At 37.0% G+C, this 20,398-nt stretch overlaps 2 protein-coding genes across 7 annotated transcripts in view; one reads left to right on the top strand and one right to left on the bottom strand.

Annotated features, from left to right (window-relative positions):
• ART3 (ADP-ribosyltransferase 3 (inactive)) overlaps positions 1-20,398 on the top strand; it is a 151,202-nt gene that overhangs the window by 44,830 nt on the left and 85,974 nt on the right. The window lies entirely within an intron of this gene.
• CXCL11 (C-X-C motif chemokine ligand 11) lies at positions 1,756-3,632 on the bottom strand. Its single transcript, XM_059159040.1, has 4 exons — positions 3,391-3,632; positions 2,698-2,824; positions 2,516-2,588; positions 1,756-2,286 (listed from the first exon to the last, which is right to left on the bottom strand). The coding sequence occupies exons 1-4, from the start codon at positions 3,545-3,547 to the stop codon at positions 2,245-2,247; spliced, it is 399 nt and encodes a 132-aa protein (XP_059015023.1). The 5' UTR covers positions 3,548-3,632; the 3' UTR covers positions 1,756-2,244.

The raw sequence follows: 20,398 nt of genomic DNA, 5'->3' as shown, positions 1-20,398 counted from the left end.
CAAATTTCATGGTGTAGGCATGACTAAAAAGTAGATTATGTGTTTTTCTAAGAAAAAGAATCCTGGAGTACAGATCTTTACCCTCTTTGGTTAGGTTTAATCCTAGAGATCTTACGGTTTTTGGTGTGATTGTAAATGGGATTGATTTCCTAATTTCCCTTTATGCTGTTTTATTATTGGTGTATAGAAATGCAACAAAATTTCTGTATATTGATTTTATTCCCTGTGAATTCACTGAATAGGTGTATCAATTTTAGCGATTTTTTGGTGAAGCCTTTCAGGTTTTCTATATAGAGTATCATGTCCTCTGCAAATAGTGGAAGTTTGGCTTCCTTCTTGCCAATTTGGATGCCTTTTATTTCTTTTTGTTGTCTTACTGCTGTGGCTAGCATTTCCAGGACGATGTTAAATTTGTAGTGGCGAGAGTGTATATCCCTGGCTTTTTCCTACCACAGACAAAAAGCTCTTAGTTCTTCCCCATTGAGGATGATATTAGCCATAGGTTTTTTTGTATATTGCCTTCATTATGTTGAAGGATGTTCCTGCTAATCCTACTTTGTTGAGGGTTTTTATCATGAATGGATGTTATACTTCGTCAAATGCCAAATTATGGAAAGAGCCTAAATATCCACTGATTACTGAAAATATAAAGAAGATGTGATGTATACACACACACACACACACACAGTGAAATATTGTGATATATATATATATATATATATATATATATAATGAAATACTACTCAGCGATAAAAAAGAATGAAATCTTGCCATTTGCAATGACTCGGATGGAGCTAGAAAATATTATTACACTGAGTGAAATAAGTCAGTCAGAGAAAGACAAGTACCATAAATTCCACTTATATGTATAACTTAAGAAACAAAACAGATGAACATGGAGGGGGGTAAGACCAACCAAGAAACAAAGTTTTTTATTTTTTAAAGGTTTTTTAAAAGATTTTATTTATTTATTTGACAGAGATCACAAGTAGGCAGAGGCAGGGAGAGAGAGAGACAGAGAGAGAGAGGAGGAAGCAGGCTCCCTGCAGAGCAGAGAGCCCAATATGGGGCTTGATCCGAGGACCCTGGGATCATGACCTGAGCCGAAGGCAGAGGCTTTAACCCACTGAGCCACCCAGGCACCCCCCCAAGAAACAAAGTCTTAACCATAGAGAACAAACTGATAGTTACCAAGGGGAGGTAGGTGTGAGGAAAAATGGGTTAAATAGATGATGGGGATTGAGGAGGATGCTTCTGAGAGCACCCAGGTGTTGGATGTAGGTGTTGAAGCCACCTGAATTCTACACCTGAAACTAATATCACACTATATATTAACTATAACTGGAATTTAAATTAAAAAAAGAAAACCCCAGAAAGTAGAGGTGATTGCCAGACATATGCATATACTCATTTTTCAACATTTTTTGGTAGACAAAAGTGTTTTATATTTAAGTTAAAATGTATCCAAATTATTGCTACAATTTTTAAGTATATATAAAACCAAAATGCACAGTAAACACACATATCCTTATTGCACATCTCAATGAAAGGGGTACGTGGGTGGCTCAGTCGGTTGAGTGTCCGACTCTTCATCTCAGCTCAAGTCTTGATCTCAGGGTTGGGAATTCAAGCTCTGTGTTAGGCTCCCAGTGTGGAGCTGACTTAAAAAATAAATAAATAAAACCAAGCCACCACAACAAAATCTCAGTGAAAAAAAAGTTGCTAAAAAAATAAAATTAAAGCCAGAACTACTAATTCAGTTATGAAATATTTATAGTCTTATCTGTTTCCTTCGCTTATAATTTTTTTCATAGTACATTTCATGAATTACAGCCTTTTCATAAAATGGTAATATACATAAGAACATATATGTGCTGTTATTGTGGGGGAAAAGTGTGGATTTGCATTAAAAATTATTTGGGGAATGTTTATTACACACACGGATGCATTCAAATATACAGTCTTGACTCCAGTAATAATGTTAATATATCCATTGTAAGTGAAAGTTGTAATATGGCAGGATAGATCAAGTACAAACACATAACTTCTAGATACAGAAATATTGTCTTGGACACAAAAGAATAGTTCTCACTATCAGATTTCTGAGGTTTGCTGACATAGAAGTGAATGAATGTACTTTGCAACAGGCAGGAAGAAAATCCGTTTCTTACTGTGGAATTCTTATCACTTTAGTTGTCACGGTTAAACTTGTTCTAGGTTTTCAAATCCTCTTTCCCCAGGACTTCACACAGTTTGATGTTTTAAAAAATTCATTCTTTGAATTTTCTGAAATGAGAAAATGAGAGGTTTTTTTGGCATTGTGCTGTTCTTGTTTCCCAGTGATTAAGTTGACATGTAAAAACTTCCGGCAGAAAAAGAAAGTGAAATCAAAGCCCTCTTATCAAAATGCTTCACACAAAATCCTAGCAGAACAATCTTTTCTTCAAGTCTGTTTTCTCAAAAGATCTGTCTTGGTTAAAATTAATTATAAAATACCAGTAATCTGATACCCTACCTTGATTATAATGCTTGCTTGTTTCGATTTGGGATTTAGGCATCTTTGTCCTTTACGTGCTTTAAGGTTGATACTGTTAAGGGAAGATCCAAAATAGTTTTAAGTTTTGGTTGGAAAAACATAAGCAAAACAAAAACAAAAAAGCTTCCCACCACTGTCCTCTTTAGCAAGTTCATACTTACATCACTTCTATTTTGTCACAGCTGTTACTGGGGTAAATTATGGTTGCTTTCTCAATATCTGCCACTTTCACTGCTTTTACTCCAGGGCCTATGCAAAGACAGCGTCCCTGTTTGAACATGGGGAAGCCTAAAACAGATCACAGCATCAGTTACTAATACTTCTGTTTGTAACAGATGATTGTAGTTTATAATTCTGGTGAAGAAGGGTTCTCATTAAGGATCAAGATAGCAATCTGTCAGATAGCACTTGACACCGCTGTTACTGGGAAAGGAACATAAGTAACATGTTGATTCTCTCTTTAAATTTGTAAACCACTAAAGAATAAAAGGAAGCATGAAAAGTTATTGGAGATTAAGATAATCTCCCTTGTTTCCATGCTCAAGAATATATCCAGAAAGCTAATAATATTATCTCACATAAAATCTTGTTAACAGATATTTAAAACTATTGCTAAAGGCTCTTGCCAGATATTGTAGCCAAATCAAAAACTCCATGAAGTTTATCAATTCTAGCTTCAATAATCATTTCTAGTACCTTAAACACTTCAGACATTGTCTGTCAAAGCAGTAGTAACTTCTAATGTCTGAGATTAAATAAAAATTTACTAAACCTTTTAAGAAAAGATGGAAACAAAGACATCTGAAGCATTAGAAAATGAATTTATAAGCTAAGAAATAAAAGGTACCATATACCTTGAACAACTGTAGCACAGACTATCACAGTCAAGGCTATAACCATGCCCTTCACACTCATGTTTGTCTTTCGCCGCTGGTGCCGCTGCTTCAGTGTTGATACTCTTCTTGGAGGGAGTAGAAACGCTGAATGTGAAAGAAGGTTCTTGACTGGCATATGTAAGGCATTTTTATACACCTGCAGTCCTCTTAGGACAACAGGAATTCCCCTTCTTGAGTCATGCTCTTTTGCTTCCAAGAGTTTCTATTTTGTTCTCATCTACATGTCACTGTCCTTTCCTGTTTGTTACAGTGCTACAAGTATTAGGAATGTGAAAGCACTTTGTAAAGAGCAAAGAGCTATATAAACATAGAATAAGGTACACCCAAATGGGAACCAGCCTTCTCAAATCAGCATTTCCTAGAAATGTATTTCATTCTGGGATTGACCATGGGCAATGAATTCTGATTGCCATTCATTCATTATTTTTTTTTCTTTCGTTTTTTTTTTTGCCATTCATTCTTTCATTCAGGAAGACTATCTTCCTACTCTGTTCACCCTCCATTCTTCACATCAGTATAAACAAAACATTTTTTATTAATTTTTTAAATTTTTTATTAACATATAATGTATTATTAGCCCCAGGGGTACAGGTCTGTGAATCGCCAGGTTTACACACTTCACAGCACTCACCATAGTACATACCTTCTCCATTGTCCATAACCCCACCACCCTCTCCCTACCCCCCTCACCCCAGCAGCCCCTCAGTTTGTTTTGTGAGATTAAAAGACTCATGGTTTGTCTCCCTACCGATGCCATCTTGTTTCATTTATTCTTTTCTACCCCCAAACCTCCCATGTTGCCTCTCAACTTCCTCATATCAGGGAGATCATATGATAATAGTCTTTCTCTGATTGACTTATTTTGCTAAGCATAATACCCTCTGGTTCCATCCACATCATCGCAAATGTCAAGATTTCATTTCTTTTGATGGCTGCATAGTATTCCATTGCATATATATATGCAATGGAATATATATATACACACACACACACACCATATCTTCTTTATCCATTCATCTGTTGATGGACATCTAGGTTCTTCCTGTAGTTTGGTTATTGTGGACATTGCTGCTATAAACGTTCAGGTGCACGTGCCCCTTTGGATCCTACATTTGTATCTTTAGACTAAATACCCAGTACTGCAACTGCTGGGTCACAGGGCAGCTTTATTTCTATTTATTTATTTATTTATTTTTAAATAATTTTTTATTTTTTATAAACTTATAATATATTTTTATCCCCAGGGGTACAGGTCTGTGAGTCGCCAGATTTACACACTTCACAGCACCCACCAAAGCACATACCCTCCCCAAAGTCCATAACCCTACCCCCCTTCTCCCAACCCCCCCTCCCCCCAGCAACCCTCAGTTTGTTTAGTGAGATTAAGAGTCACTTTTGGCTTGTCTTCCTCCCAATCCCATCTTGTTCCATTTATTCTTCTCTACCCCCTTAAGCCCCCATGATGCATCACCAATTCCTCATATTAGGTAGATCATATGATAGTTGTCTTTCTCCGATTGACTTATTTCGCTAAGCATGATACCTTCTAGTTCCATCCACGTCATCGCAAATGGCAAGATTTCATTTCTTTTGATGGCTGCATAGTATTCCATTGTATACATATACCACTTCTTCTTTATCCATTCATCTGTTGATGGAAATCTAGGTTCTTTCCATAGTTTGGCTATTGTAGACATTGCTGCTATAAACATTCAGGTGCATGTGCCCCTTCAGATCACTACATTTGTATCTTTAGGGTAAATACCCAGTAGTGCGATTGCTGGGTCATAGGGTAGTTCTATTTTCAGCTTTTTGAGGAACCTCCATGCTGTTTTCCAGAGTGGTTGCACCAGCTTGCATTCCCACCAACAGTGTAGGAGGGTTCCCCTTTCTCCACATCCTCGCCAGCATCTGTCATTTCCTGACTTGTTAATTTTAGCCATTCTGACTGGTGTGAGGTGGTATCTCATTGTGGTTTTGATTTGTATTTCCCTGATGCCGAGTGATATGGAGCACTTTTTCATGTGTCTGTTGGCCATCTGGATGTCTTCTTTGCAGAAATGTCTGTTCATGTCTTCTGCCCATTTCTTGATTGAATTATTTGTTCTTTGGGTGTTGAGTTTGCTAAGTTCTTTATAGATTTTGGACACTAGCACTTTATCTGATATGTCGTTTGCAAATATCTTCTGCCATTCTGTCAGTTGTCTTTTGGTTTTGTTAACTGTTTCCTTTGCTGTGTAAAAGCTTTTGATCTCGATAAAATCCCAATAGTTCATTTTTGCCCTTGCTTCCCTTGCCTTTGTCGATGTTTCTAGGAAGATGTTGCTGCGGCTGAGGTCAAAGTGGTTGCTGCCTGTGTTCTTCTCAAGGATTTTGATGGATTCCTTTCTCACATTGAGGTCCTTCATCCATTTTGAGACTGTTTTTGTGTGTGGTGTAAGGAAATGGTCCAATTTCATTTTTCTGCATGTGGCTGTCCAATTTTCCCAGCACCATTTATTGAAGAGGCTGTCTTTTTTCCATTGGACATTCTTTCCTGCTTTGTCGAAGATTAGTTGACCATAGAGTTGAGGGTCTATTTCTGGGCTCTCTCTTCTGTTCCACTGATCTATGTGTCTGTTTTTGTGCCAGTACCATACTGTCTTTTTTTTTATTACTTTATTTATTTCACAAATATTACTTTTTTTAAAATTTATTTATTTTCAGAAAAAAAGTATTCATTATTTTTTCACCACACCCAGTGCTCCATGCAATCCATGCCCTCTATAATACCCACCACCTGGTACCCCAACCTCCCACCCCCCCCACCACTTCAAACCCCTCAGATTGTTTTTCAGAGTCCATAGTCTCTCATGATTCACCTCCCCTTCCAATTTACCTCAGCTCCCTTCTCCTCTCTAACACTCCTTGTCCTCCATGATATTTGTTATGCTCTACAAATAAGTGAAACCGTATGATAATTGACTCTCTCTGCTTGACTTATTTCACTCAGCATCATCTCTTCCAGTCCAGTCCATGTTGCTACAAAAGTTGGGTATTCGTCCTTTCTGATGGAGGTATAATACTCCATAGTGTATATGGACCACATCTTCCTTATCCATTCGTCCGTTGAAGGGCATCTTGGTTCTTTCCATAGTTTGGCAACCGTGGCCATTGCTGCTATAAACATTGGGGTACAGATGGCCCTTCTTTTCACTACATCTGTATCTTTGGGGTGAATACCCAGGAGTGCAATGGCAGGGTCATAGGGAAGTTCTATTTTTAATTTCTTGAGGAATCTCCACACTGTTCTCCAAAGAGGCTGTACCAATTTGTATTCCCACCAACAGTGTAAGAGGGTTCCCCTTTCTCCACATCCTCTCCAACACATGTTGTTTCCTGTCTTGTTAATTTTGGCCATTCTAAGTGGTGTAAGGTGATATCTCAATGTGGTTTTGATTTGAATCTCCCTGAGGGCTAGTGATGTTGAACATTTTTTCATGTGTCTGATAGCCATTTGTATGTCTTCATTGGAGAAGTGTCTTCATATCTTCTTCCCATTTTTTGATATGTTTGCCTGTTTCATGTGTGTTGAGTTTGAGGGGTTCATTATAGATCCTGGATATCAACCTTTTGTCTGTACTGTCATTTGCAAATATCTTCTCCCATTCCGTGGGTTGCCTCTTTGTTTTTTTGACTGTTTCCCTTGCTGTGCAGAAGCTTTTGATTTTGATGAAGTCCCAAAAGTTCATCTTCGCTTTTGTTTCCTTTGCCTTTGGAGACATATCTTGAAAGAAGTTGCTGTGGCTGATATCGAAGAGATTACTGCCTATGTTTTCCTCTAGGAGTCTGATGGATTCCTGTACCCTATTGTCTTGATGACAGCTTTGTAATAGAGCTTGAAGTCTGAAATTGTGATGTCACCAACCTTGGCTTTCTTTTTCAATATTCCTCTGGCTATTCGAGGTCTTTTCTGGTTCCATCTGAATTTTAGGATTATTTGTTCCATTTCTTTGAAAAAAATGAAAAAGGATGGTATTTTGATAGGGATTGCATTAAATGTGTAGATTGCTTTAGGTAGCTTAGACATTTTCACAATATTTGTTGTTCCAATCCATGAGCACGGAAATTTTTCCATTTCCTTGTGTCTTCCTCAATTTCTTTCATGAGTACTTTATAGTTTTCTGAGTACAGATTCTTTGCCTCTTTGGTTAGATTTATTCTGAGGTATCTTATGGTTTTGGGTGCAATTGTAAATGGGATTGACTCCTTAATTTCTCTTTCTTCTGTCTTGTTTTTGGTGTATAGAAATGCAACTGATTTCTGTGCATTGATTTTATATCCTGACACTTTACTGAATTCCTGTAAAAGTTCTAGCAGATTTGGACTGGAGTCTTTTGGGGTTGCACATAAAGTAACATATCATCTGCAAAGAGTGAGAGTTTGACAACTTTTTTGCAGATTTGGATGCCTTTAATTTCTTTCTGTTTGTCTGATTGCTGAGGCTAGGACTTGTAGTACTACGTTGAATAGCAGTGGTGATAATGGACATCCCTGCCGTGTTTCTGACCTTAGTGGAAAAGTTCTCAGTTTTTCTCCATTGAGAATGATATTCGCTGTGGGTTTTTCATAGATGGCTTTGATGATATTGAGGTATGTACCCTCCATCACTACACTTTGCAGAGTTTTGATCAGGAAAGGATGCTCTACTTTGTCAAATGCTTGTTAAGCATCTATTGAGAGTATCATATGGTTCTTGCTCTTTCTTTTCTTAATGTATTGTATCACATTAATTGATTTGCAGATGTTAAACCAGCCTTGCAGCCCTGGAATAAATCCCACTTGGTCATGGTGAATAATCCTTTTAATGTACTGTTGGATCCTATTGGCTAGTATTTTGGTGAGAATTTTTGCATCTATGTTCATCAAGTATATTGGTCTGTAATTCTCTTTTTTGATGGGATCCTTGTCTGGTTTTGGGATCAAGATAATGCTGGCCTCATAAAGTGAGCTTGGAAGTTTTCCTTCCATTTTTATTTTTTGGAACAGTTTCAGGAGAATAGGAATTAATTCCTCTTCTTTTTTTTTTTTTTTATAAAGGTGTTATTTATTTATTTGACAGAGATCACAAGAAGGCAGAGAGGCAGGTGACGGTTGTGGGGGGAAGCAGGCTCCCTGCTGAGCACAGAGCCCAATATGGGACTCGATTCCAGGACCCTGAGATCATGACCTGAGCCGAAGGCAGAGGCTTAACCCACTTAACCCACTTAACCCAGGTGCCCCATGGAATTAATTCTTTAAATGTTTGGTAGAATTCCCCTGGGAAGCCATCTGGCCCTGTGCTCTTGTTTTTTTGGAGATTTTTTATGACTGTTTCAATCCTACTGGTTATGGGTCTGTTCAGGTTTTCTGTTTCTTCCTGGTTCAGTTTTGGTAGTTTATAGTCTATAGCAATGTATCCATTTCTTCCAGATTGTCAAATTTGCTGGTGTAGAGTGGCTCATATTATGTTATTTTATTGTTTGTATTTCTTTGGTGTTGGTTGTGATCTCTTCTCTTTCATTCATGATTTTATTTATGTGGGTCCTTTCTCTTTTCTTTTTGATAAGTCTGGCCAGGGGTTTATCAATCTTACTAATTCTTTCAGAGAACCAGGTCCTCATTTTGTTGATTTGTTCTGTTTTGTTTGTTTGTTTGTTTGTTTGTTTCTATTTCATTGATTTCTGCTCTGATCTTTATTATTTCTCTTCTCCTGCTGGGTTTAGATTTTTTTTTTTGTTGTTCTTTCTCCAGCTCCTTTAGGTGTAGGGTTATGTTGTGTATTGAGACCTTTCTTGTTTCTTTCCTCTCAGGACTGCCTTTGCTGTGTCCCACAGATTTTGAACCATTGTGTTTTCATTATCATTTGTTTCAATTAACTTTTTCAATTCTTCTTTAATTTCCTGGTTGACTCATTCATTCTTTATAAGGATGCTGTTTAGTCTCCATGTATTTGGGTCCTTTCCAAACTTCCTCTTGTGGTTGAGTTTAGCTTCAGAGCATTGTGGTCTGAAAATATGCAGGGAATGATTCCAATCTTTTGATACCAGTTGAGACCTGATTTATGACCCAGGATGTGTTCTATTCTAGAGAATGTTCCATGTGCACTAGAGAAGAATGTGTATTCTGTTGCTTTGAGATGAAATGTTCTGAATATATCTGTGATGTCCATCTGGTCCAGTGTGTCATTTAAGGCCTTTATTTCCTTGTTGATCTTTCGCTTGGATGATCTGTCCCATTTCAGTGAGGGGAGTGTTAAAGTCCCCTACTATTCTTTTATTATTGTCAATGTATTTCTTTGATTTTGTTATTAGTTGGTTTATATAGTTCTCTGCTCCCATGTTAGGGGCATAGATATTTAAAATTGTTACATCTTTTTGTTGGACAGACCCTTTGAATATTATAGAGTGTCCTTCCTCATCTCTTATTATAGTCTTTGGCTTAAAATCTGATTTATCTGATCTAAGGATTGCCACCCCAGCTTTCTTTTGATGTCCATTAGCATGGTAAATTGTTTTCCACCCCCTTCCTTTAAACCTGGATGTGTCTTTGGGTCTAAAATGAGTTTCTTGTAGACAGCATATTGATGCCTTTTTTTTTTTTTTTTTTTTTTTATCCATTCTGATATCCTGTGTCTTTTGAGTGGAGCATTTAGCCTGTTTACATTCAGGGTAACTATTGAGAGATATGGATTTGGTGCCATTGTACTGCCTGTTAGGTGACTGTTACTGTATATTGTCTCTGTTCCTTTCTGGTCTACTACTTTTAGGCTCTTTCTTTGCTTAGAGGACCCCTTTCAATATTTTCTGTAGAGCTAGTTTGGTGTTTACAAATTCTTTTAGTTTTTGTTCTGTAAACTTTTTATCTCTCCTTCTATTTTCAGTGATAGCCTAGCTGGATATAGTATTCTTGGCTGCATATTTTTCTTGTTTAGTGCTCTGACTATATCATGCTAGTTCTTTCTGGCCTGCTAGGCCTCTGTAGATAAGTCTTCTGCCAATCTAATATTTGTACCATTGTATATTACAGACTTCTTGTCCCAGGATGCTTTCAGGATTTTCTCTTTGTCACTCAGAATTGTAAGTTTTACTATTAGATGACAGGGTGTGGACCTATTCTTATTTATTTTGAGGGACGTTCTCTGTGCCTCCTGGATTTTGATGGTTGTTCCCTTTGCCGTATTAGGGAAATTCTCTACAGTAATGTTTCAATATACCTTCTGTTCCCTGCTTTCTTCTTCTTCTGGAATCCCAATTATTCTAATGTTGTTTCATCTTATGGTATCACTTGTCCTTGAATTCTCCCCTCGTGGTCCAGTAGTTGTCTTTTTTTCTTTTGCTCAGCTTCTTTATTCTCTGTCATTTGGTCTTCTATATCACTAGTTCTCTCTTCTGCCTCATTTATCCTAGAAGTAAGAGCCTCCATCTTTGATTGCACCTCATTAATAGCTTTTTTTATTTCAACTTAGATTTTAGTTTTTTTTATTTCTCCAGAAAGGGCTTTTATTTCTTGAGAGTTTCTCTAATATCTTCCATGCCTTTTCCAAGCCCAGCTAGCACCTTGAGAATTGTCATTCTGAACTCTAGATCTGACATATTACCAGCATCTGTATTGATCAGGTCCCTAACCTTCGGTACTGCCTCTTGTTCTTTTTTTTGTGGTTTTTCTGCCTTGTCATTTTATCCAGGTAAGAATATATGAAGGAGCAAATAAAATACTAAAAGGATGGCAAAAACCCCAGGAAAATGTGCTTTAACAAAATCAGAAGAGACCCCAAATTGTAGGGGGAAGTAAGGGGTAAAAAGAAGTTCAGGGGAAAAATAATTAAAGAAAAAAATAAAGAATATGAAAAAGAAAATATATATATTTGACTGGTGCATAGAACAGAGTCACCCACTTTATTTGGGGAGTATTTTGGTCTCTTAGTATATGTGCTGCCGAAGCGAGCATGTATTTTGGTCTCTTAGAAGAAACTAACTCCCAAAATTTTAAAGAATTTTAAAAATACCCCCCCCACACACACACCAAATAATAAGGGTAAACATGATGAAGGGATGAAATATGAAAGATGAAAAAATTTTTTTAAAAATTTCTAAAAAAAGAGTTGATAAGTTTTTTGGGAGAATAAAGAAAAAGAAAGTGGAGAGAATTTGCTCATGCTGGAGACTAGACCAAAGCCCTGTGTTGGATTTAGGGTATATTTTGATCTTTTAGAAGAAGTTGAATTCTACAAGGCACCTGGGTGGCGCAGTGGGTTAAAGCCTCTGCCTTCGGCTCAGGTCATGATCTCAGGGTCCTGGGATCAAGCCCTGCATCAGGCTCTCTGCTCCGCAAGCAAGGAGCCTGCTTCTCCAACTCTCTCTGCTGCCTCTCTGCCTACTGATCTCTCTCTATCAAAATAAAATAAATAAAATCTTTAAAAAAAGAGAGAAGTTTAATTCTAGATTTTTTTAGAAGAAAAAATCCTATGTGTATATAAAAAATAAAGTTAGATACAATGAAGGGTAAAATATGTCTATAATAATGAAGGTTCAAAAAGTTTTTTTTTTTTTTATGAAAGGTGGTGTTGGGGCTCCTGGGTGGCTCAGCGGGTTAACGCCTCTGCCTTCGGCTCAGGTCATGGTCCCAGGGTCCTGGAATCGAGCCCCACATCCAGCTCTCCGCTCAGCAGGGAGCCTGCTTCCTCCTTTCTCTCTCTCTGCCTGCCTCTCTGCCTACTTGTGATCTCTGTCAAATAAATAATAAATAAAATCTTTAAAAAAAAAAAAAAGAAAAGAAAAGTGTTGTTAAGATAAACTAGTTAAAAAATGTTAAAAGAGGAAAGAGGGCTAAAAATTTTAGCATAAGAAAAAAATAAAATTTAAAAAAAAGGAATTAACTTTGCAAGACTAAAGAATCATGGGGAGAAAGCCATGAATTCCGTGCTTTGCTTTCTCCTCTGGAATTCCGCTGTTCTCCTTTGTAAGTGAACTTGGTCTTGGTTGGATTTCTTGCTGATCTTCTTGGGAAGGGGCTTGTTTTAGTGATTCTCAAATGTCTTTGCTTGAGGTGGAATTGCACCGCCAATCGGCTTGGGTTGGCTTTCAGGAGCTTTTGTTCCCTGAATGCTTTCCATAGAGTTCGGGAGGATGGGCTTGAAAATGGCGGCCTCCTGATCTCTGGCCTGAGCAGCTGAGAGCTCAGGGTCTGACTCCTCAATGTTCCCTTGGAGAAAAGTGCTCAATCCCTCCGTCTCCCTGGTCTCTAGCCCATGTTCTGAGCTCACCCAGCCTGTGACCAAGCGTCTCTGTCTCTGGCACACAGCCCTGCCTGAAGTCTCCAGACCCAGCAGATCCCTGCCCTCTTCCAGGGGGTCTCCCTGGACCTTGTTGTTTCTGTCCTGAAAGAGCAGTGGCCTGACTGTGCCACAGATCACAGTTTAAGGTAACCTGGAGCTGAGAACTCACTCCTCAGCTCGGTCTCTGTAGCCGGCTTCCCCGCTCTAATACCTGCAAGCTCTGTGACACCTTATGTCACCCCGTGGGACCTGAGACCACGCTGTCCCCGCATGAGCTTCATTCCAGCTTAGCCTCTGGAGCAATGTCCCTCCATGGAGCAGACTTTTAAAAGTTCAGATTTTGTGTTCTGTTGCTTTGCCACTTGCTGGGAGCCGGCCCCTCCTGCCACGGTCGATCTTCCCCGTTGCTTTGGATTCACTTCTTTGCAGCTTCTGCCTTTTAGAAAGTGGTCGATTTTCTGTTTCTAGAATTGCGGCTGCTCTTCTCTTCAATCTCCTGTTGGATTTGTAGGTGTTAGCAACAGATTGATAAGCTATCTAGCTGGTCTCCTGCTGCCTGATGTGATCTCAGCTGCTACTCCTCCACCATCTCGGCTCCTCCCCAAAAAGAACATTCTTTTTTTTTTTTTTTAAAAGATTTTATTTATTTATTTGACAGAGATCACAAGTAGGCAGAGAGGCAGGCAGAGAGAGAGAGAGAGGGAAGCAGGCTCCCCACTGAGCAGACAGCCGGATGTGGGGCTCAATACCAGGACCCTGGGATCATGACCCGAGCTGAAGGCAGAGGCTTCAATCCATTGAGCCACCCAGGTGTCCCCCGAAAGAACATTCTTAAACAGTTTTTATCACCTTTTGCTTTTAAGTCCAAACTGTTAATATCTAAGGCCTACATTATTTGACATGAAATGACTTTTATTTAACCTTTATATTTATGCTGACTGTAATTGTATATCTAAATACATTTCCCTGTAGTTCTGAATTTAATATCCATTTATTTTTGTATGATTAACAGTTTTTATATGTTATTTGGTGTATAAAGTTGTATGACTTGTGGATTTTTAAAAAATCTTTTCCCATGTATTGTTGTTACAATTTGGGTTCTACTTTAATGTAACCCTTATTTTCTTTTTATGTATCTTTATCTTTCTCACTCAATCTTTCTCAACCTATTTGTTTTAAATGAGCCATGTGCAGGTACTTTAAAATGTTGTATCTAAAGGATGCTTAATGGGTGAATTTACTTACTGAGTAACTGATAATAGGTAAAGTTTTAAAAATGCTTTCTTGCTATTTTCTGTTTTCTTTTTTTTTAAATTCCAATATAGTTAATATACAGTGTTCTGTTAGTTTCAGGTGTATGATATAGTGATTAAAAAAGGTGAGCCTGGTGGTGGGTATTAAGAAGGGCGTGTATTGCATGGCGCAATGGGTGTGGTGCATAAACAGGGAGTCTTGCAACAATGAAAAAGTAAAATTAAATTAAAAAAAAAGATGTACATTATTTAGTGCTCATCATGATAAATGTATTCTTGATCTCTCTTCACCTATTTCACCTGTCCCCCCAGTCACCTCCTCTCTGGTCAGCATCAGTTTGTTCCCCGTTGGTAAAGGTCAGTTTTTTGGTTTGTCTCTTTTTTCTTTCTTTTCTTTTCTTTTTTCTTTTTTCTTTTTTTTTTTTTTTTGCTTATTTCTTGAATTCCACATATGAGTAAGACCATATGGTTTTATAGTCTCTAAACGACTTATTTCATTTAGTAATATACTCTAGATCTCTCCAAGTTGTGGTAAATGGCAAAATTTCTTTCTTTATGGTGGAGTAATATTTCATTGTATGTATATGCGTGTGTATACTATATATCTACATATATAGATTTATACACACACCTCATCTTTATACATTCCTCTATGGGTGGACACTTGGGCTGTTACCATGATTTGTCTGTTGTGAATCATCCTGTAATAAACATAAGGGTGCATATATCCTTTTGAATTTGCATTTTCATAGTCTTTGCTTAAATACCCAGTAGTGCCATTACTAGATTATATGGTAGTTCTATTTTTAACTTTTGGAAGAACCTGCATACTTTTTCCCACAGGGACTCTAGCAGTTGGCATACCTAGATTTCTTTTTCACTTTAAATTAAATGTCTTTTCTTGAACATTTTTCTTACGTGACTTGAAAGAAATGCATTGTTTTATGTTTTGCTAGTAATTCATAAAGCTTTTTTTTTAATCTAACATTTTCCCTTTGTTTACATCAACCATGAGTAGTATCTTCTGGTTCTTTCTTTTGTAAGATGAGAAAATCACTGTAACTATCACACATTTCCTATTTCCATCTTCTATTGCACAATCTGGGATATATAGGTAGTCTGCTATTCTTAGATGATTATTTTACATTATTTAACTACCCTTTTGAGAATTAACATTTAAATTTTATCCTGAAATCATGTATTTAATTACACATATTCTACATTTAAATTCTTTTAACAACCTAAAGTTTTTAAAACCTTAGATTTTCACAATCTTGCTTTTTAATTAAGATATAATTTAGATACCAAGAATTTTACACTTTTAAAGTATGCAGTTAAATGTGTGGTTTTTGTTTTTTTGTTTTTGGGGTTCTTTAAAAAAAAAAAAAAAAGCTAGAGAGAGAATACATACATGAGCTCGGGGAGGGGAGGTGTCAGGGAGAGGGAGAGGGAGAATCTTAAGCACACTCCATGCCCAGTGTGGAGCCCAGTATGGGACTAGAACTCACTGCCCTGCGTTTAAATCAAGAGTTGGACTTTGAACTGATTGAGCTACCCAGGTGCTCCAGTTCAGTCGTTTTTTTTTCTAGTAAAGTTGCAAAATACCTGATTCCAAAAACATTATTTTCATTCCAGTATAGTTAGCATACAGTGTTGTGTTAGTGTACAGGTGTACAATACAATATGATTCAGTAATTTCATATATTAGTGCTCATCAAGATAAGTTTACTCTTAATCCTCTTTACCTGTTTCACCCATCCACCCACCCACCTCCTCTCTGGTAGCTGTCTGTTCTCTATAGTTAAAAGTTCTGTTCGCTATAGTTAAAAGTCTGGGTTTTTTGCATTGTCTCTTCCTTGGTTTGTATCTGAAATTCCACATATGAGTGAAATCATATGGTATTTGTCGTTCTCTGACTTCTTTTGCTTAACATTATACACTCTGGGTCCATCCATGTTGTTGCAAATGGCAAGATTTCATTCTTTTTATGGCTAAATAATACTCTATTGTATATGTATACCACATCATCTTTATCCATTCATGTATGGATGGACACTTGGACTGCATTCATAATTTGCTATTGTAAATAATGTACTGCAATAAACAGGGGTGCACATATCCTTTTGAATTAGTGTTTTCATATTCTTTGTGTAAATACCCAGTAGTGTGATTACTGGATCATATGGTAGTTCTATTTTTAATATTTTGAGGAACCTCCATACTTTTTTCCACAGGGGCTGGACCAGATTGCTTTCCTACCAACAGTACATGGAAGTTGCTTTTCCTCTATATCCTCGTCAACATTTATTGTTTCTTGTGTTTTTTATTTTGGCCATTCTGACAGTTGTGAAGTGATATATCACTGTGGTTTTGTTTTGCATTTCCCTGATGATGAGTGATGTTGGACATCTTTTCATGAGGTTTTTGGCTCTCTGTTTTTTTTTGGAGAAATATCTGTGTCTTATGCCCATTTTTTCATTGGAGTATGTGTTTTATTGGTGTTGAGTTGTGTAAGTTCTTTGTATATTTTGAATACTATCAGATATGTTATTTGCAAGTATCTTCTCCCATTCCATAGGTATATTTTAGTCTTGTTGATTGTTTCCTTTTTGTGCAGAAGTTTTTTTATTTTGATGTAGTCCCAGTGGTTTATGTTTGCTTTTGTTTCCCTTGCCTCAGGAGACAGATCTAGAAAAATGTTGCCATGATTGATGTCAGAGAGATTACTGACTATGCTCTCTTCTAGGATTTTTATGGTTTCTAGTATCACATTCAGGTCTTTAATCCATTTTGAGTTTATTTTTGTGCATGAGTTAAGAAAGCGGGCCAATTTCATTCTTTTGCAAGTAGCGATTCTAGGTTTGTCAACGCTGTTTGTTGAAGAGACTGTTTTTTTCCCATTGCATATTCTTTCCTTTTTTGTTGAAGATTAATTGGCCATACAATTGTGGGTTTATTTCTGGGTTTTCTACTTTGTCCCATTGATCTATATGTCTCTTACTTTTTTAGAGAAGGGGCGAGGGAGAGGAAGAATCTTAGGCAGGCTCCATGCTCCATGTGGAGCCCAATATGCTCTGTCTTACAACCCTGAGATCATGACTTGAACCAAAATCAAGAGTCAAACACTTAACCAATTTAGCCATCCAGGTGCCCCCATGTGTTTATTTTGTGCCATTGCCATACTATTTTGAATACTGTAGCTTTTTAATATAACTTGAAATCTGGAATTGTGGTACTTCCAGCTTTGATTTTTTTTTTCCCCCAGATTCCTTTGCTATTCGGGGTCTTTGTGGTTCTATACAGATTTTAAGGTTGTTCTAATTCTGTGAAAAATGCTGTTGGTATACTGATAGGGATTGCATTAAATCTGTAGATTACTTTGGGTAGTATGGACATTTTTACAATACTTGTTCATCCAGTCCATGAACATGGAATATCTTTCCATTTGTTTCTGTTGCCTTTAGTTTCTTTCAGTATTCTATGTTTTTATAGTACAGGTCTTTCACCTCCTTGGTTAAGTTTAATTTCTAGGTATTTTATTGTTTTTGGTGGAATTATAATGGGATTATTTCTTTAAATTTCTCTGCTGCTTCACTTACAGTGTACAGAAATACCACAGTTTTCTGTATGTTGATTTTGTATCCTGTGACTTCCTGAATCCATTTATCACTTCTAGTAGTTTTTTGGTGCAGTCTTAAGGATTTCTTTATATAGTATCATGTTATCTGCAAGTAGAGTTTTACTTCTTCCTTGCCAATTTAGATGCCTTTTATTTCTTTTGTTGTGATTTCTGTGGCTAGGACTTCCTGTACTATGTTGAATGAAATTGGAGAGAATGGGTATCTGTCTCTTGTTCCTGACTGTAGGGGAAAAGTTCTTAGTTTTTCTTTATTGAATATGATGTTGGCTGGGGGTTTTTCATATAAGACCTTTATTATCTTGAGGTATGTTCTTTCTAGACCTCCTTTGTTGAGGATTTTTGTCATAAATGGATTTTTACTTTGTCAAATGCTTTTTCTGCATCTGTTGAAATGATCATATGGTTCTTACCTTTTTTCTTATGGATGTAATGTACCAAATTGGTTGACTTGTTAATATTGAACTACCCTTGAAACCCAGGAATAAATCCCATTTGCTCATGGTGAATGATTGTTTTTTAATATATTGTTCGATTTGGGTTTGCTAGTATTTTGTTGAGGATTTTTGCATCTGTGTTCGTTAGAGATACTGGCCTGCAGTTCTTTATTTTGTACTGTCTTTATCTGGTTTGTATCAGGGTAATGCTGGCCTCATAGAATGAACCTGGAAGTTTTCCTTCCTTTTGTATTTTGTGGAATAGTTTGAGAAAAATGGGCACTAACTCTTTAAATGTTTGGGAGCATTCACCTGCAAAGCTGTCTGGTCTTGGACTTTTGTTTGTTGGAAGTTCTTTGATTACTGATTAAGTCTCATTGCTAGTGATCTGTCCATATTTTCTGTTTCTTCCTTGATTCAGTGGGGAAGTTGTTGCATATAATTTTTCTTCATACTGTCTTACAAGCTTTTGTATTTCTGTACTGTCTGTTGTCATTTTTTCTTTTTTCACTTGTGATTTGGCTTATTTGAGTCCTCTCTCTTTTTGGCTAAGTCTGGCAAAAGTCCTATCAGTTTTGTTGATCTGTTCTCTTGGGTTTTTTTGTTTGGTTGTTTGTATTTTTTTTTCTGCTCTAATTATTAATACTTCCTTCCTTCCTTTTGGGTTTTTGTTCTTTTTCTAGCACTTTTAGGTGAATGGTTAAGTTATTTGAGATTTTTTTTTTTTCTTGAAGTAGGCCTCTGTTGCTATAAACTTTCCTCTTAGAACAGTTTTGGTACATTCCCCCAATTTTGGGACTGTTGTGTTTTCATTTTCATTTATTTCTATCCTTGGATTTCTTTTTTGATTTCTTGGTTAACCAGTACATCATCTAGCAGCATGTTATTTAACCTCCATGTATTTGTGGTCTTTCCAGATTTTTTCTTGTGGTTCATTACTGGTTTCATAGCATTGTGGTCAGAAAAGATGCATGATATGACTGGGATCTTTTTGAATTTGTTTAGACTTAGTTTGTTACCTAATATTCTGGAGAATGCTCTGTGTGCACTTAAAAAGGATGTGTATTCTGATGTTTTAAGATGGAATGTTAACATATATGTTTTATAAATATATATTTTATGTGTATATAAAATATGTATAAGAAATATATATATATATATATATATACTATTTTTAAAATCTACATGGTTTGATGTGTCACTCAAAGCCTTTGCTTTTTTGATGATTTTCTGATTGGATGATCTGTCCATTGATGTAAGCAAGGTGTTAAATTTCCTTACTATTATTGTATTACTGTCAGTTATTTTATGTTTATTATTAACTGTTCTGTGTATTTGGGTGCTCCTATGTTGGGTGCATGAATATTTACAATTGTTACATCTTCTGGTTCTGTTGTATCCTTTATTAATATGTAGTATCCTTTGTTTTTTCTTACAGTCTTTATTTTTTAAAAAAATTTTAAAGATTTTATTTATTTGAGAAGGGAGTGTGAGTGAGAGGGAGAGGAAGAAACAGATTCCCTCTGGAACAGGATCCCTGATGTAGGGCTTGATCCTGGGATTTCAGGATCATGACCTGAGCCAATTAATTGATGGAGCCACCCAGGTGCCTCCAGTCTTTGTTTTAAGATCTGTTTTCTCTGGTAAGAATTGCTACTCCAGCTTTCTTTTGACATCCATTTGCATGATAGATGTTTTTCCATTCCCTCACTTTCAGTACATACTGTCTTTAGGTCTAAAATGAGTCTCCTGTAGGTTGCATATAGATGGGTCTTATTTTTTTTAATCCATTCTGTCATTGTATGTCTTTTGATTGGAGTGCTCAGTCTATTTACATTCAGAGTTTAATTATGCATAGATATGTATTTATTGTCATTATATTACTTGTTTTGTGGTTGTTTCTGAATTTTCCTCTGAAGTTGTGACCAATGAGAGAGTCTACATTGTGTGAATGGGGGTTTCAGTTCTTGAATTCCCCCCAAAAGATTTTCCTGAGGATATGCACTCAAATAAAGACAACCAGAAGGAAAGTAGCAAGTACAAAGTGGCCTGTTAATTACAGTACACAGTCAAGGTGGGAAAGTGGGCAAGGCTTAGAGGTAGCAACCACACTGGGGTTAGGGATGTCTTTTTATGTTTGCAGAGGTTATGGATCAGAGCTAGGGCAGTCCAAACTGAAGTTGTTTCTGCTGGTTGGGAGGGGGAGTTTTAGGCCCTACAGGGTTCTTGCTGGAACTATCGTGGCCATCTTCCCCTACGCTGGTGGGGGTGGGGTAGGTGGGAGATGGTCAAAACCACAATGTAAATACATTATAATGAAGGTGTAAGTTACCTGGGGCAGAAG

The sequence above is a fragment of the Mustela lutreola genome, chromosome 1 (assembly GCF_030435805.1).
Source record: "Mustela lutreola isolate mMusLut2 chromosome 1, mMusLut2.pri, whole genome shotgun sequence".
Lineage (NCBI taxonomy): Eukaryota > Metazoa > Chordata > Mammalia > Carnivora > Mustelidae > Mustela > Mustela lutreola.
The sequence above is the reverse complement of the archived record's forward strand: the minus strand, read 5'-3'. Positions and strand labels throughout refer to the sequence as shown.

What these genes read in the sequence shown, in the direction of transcription:
- CXCL11 (XM_059159040.1), bottom strand. Translation starts at nt 3,547, where the DNA reads ATGCCAGTCAAGAACCTTCTTTCACATTCAGCGTTTCTACTCCCTCCA. An exon ending in TGTGACAAAATAGAAGTGAT is followed by an intron (nt 2,589 to 2,697) that starts GTAAGTATGAAC and finishes TTCCCTTAACAG; the next exon opens with TATCAACCTTAAAGCACGTA. An exon ending in AAGCAAGCATTATAATCAAG is followed by an intron (nt 2,287 to 2,515) that starts GTAGGGTATCAG and finishes TTCTCATTTCAG; the next exon opens with AAAATTCAAAGAATGAATTT.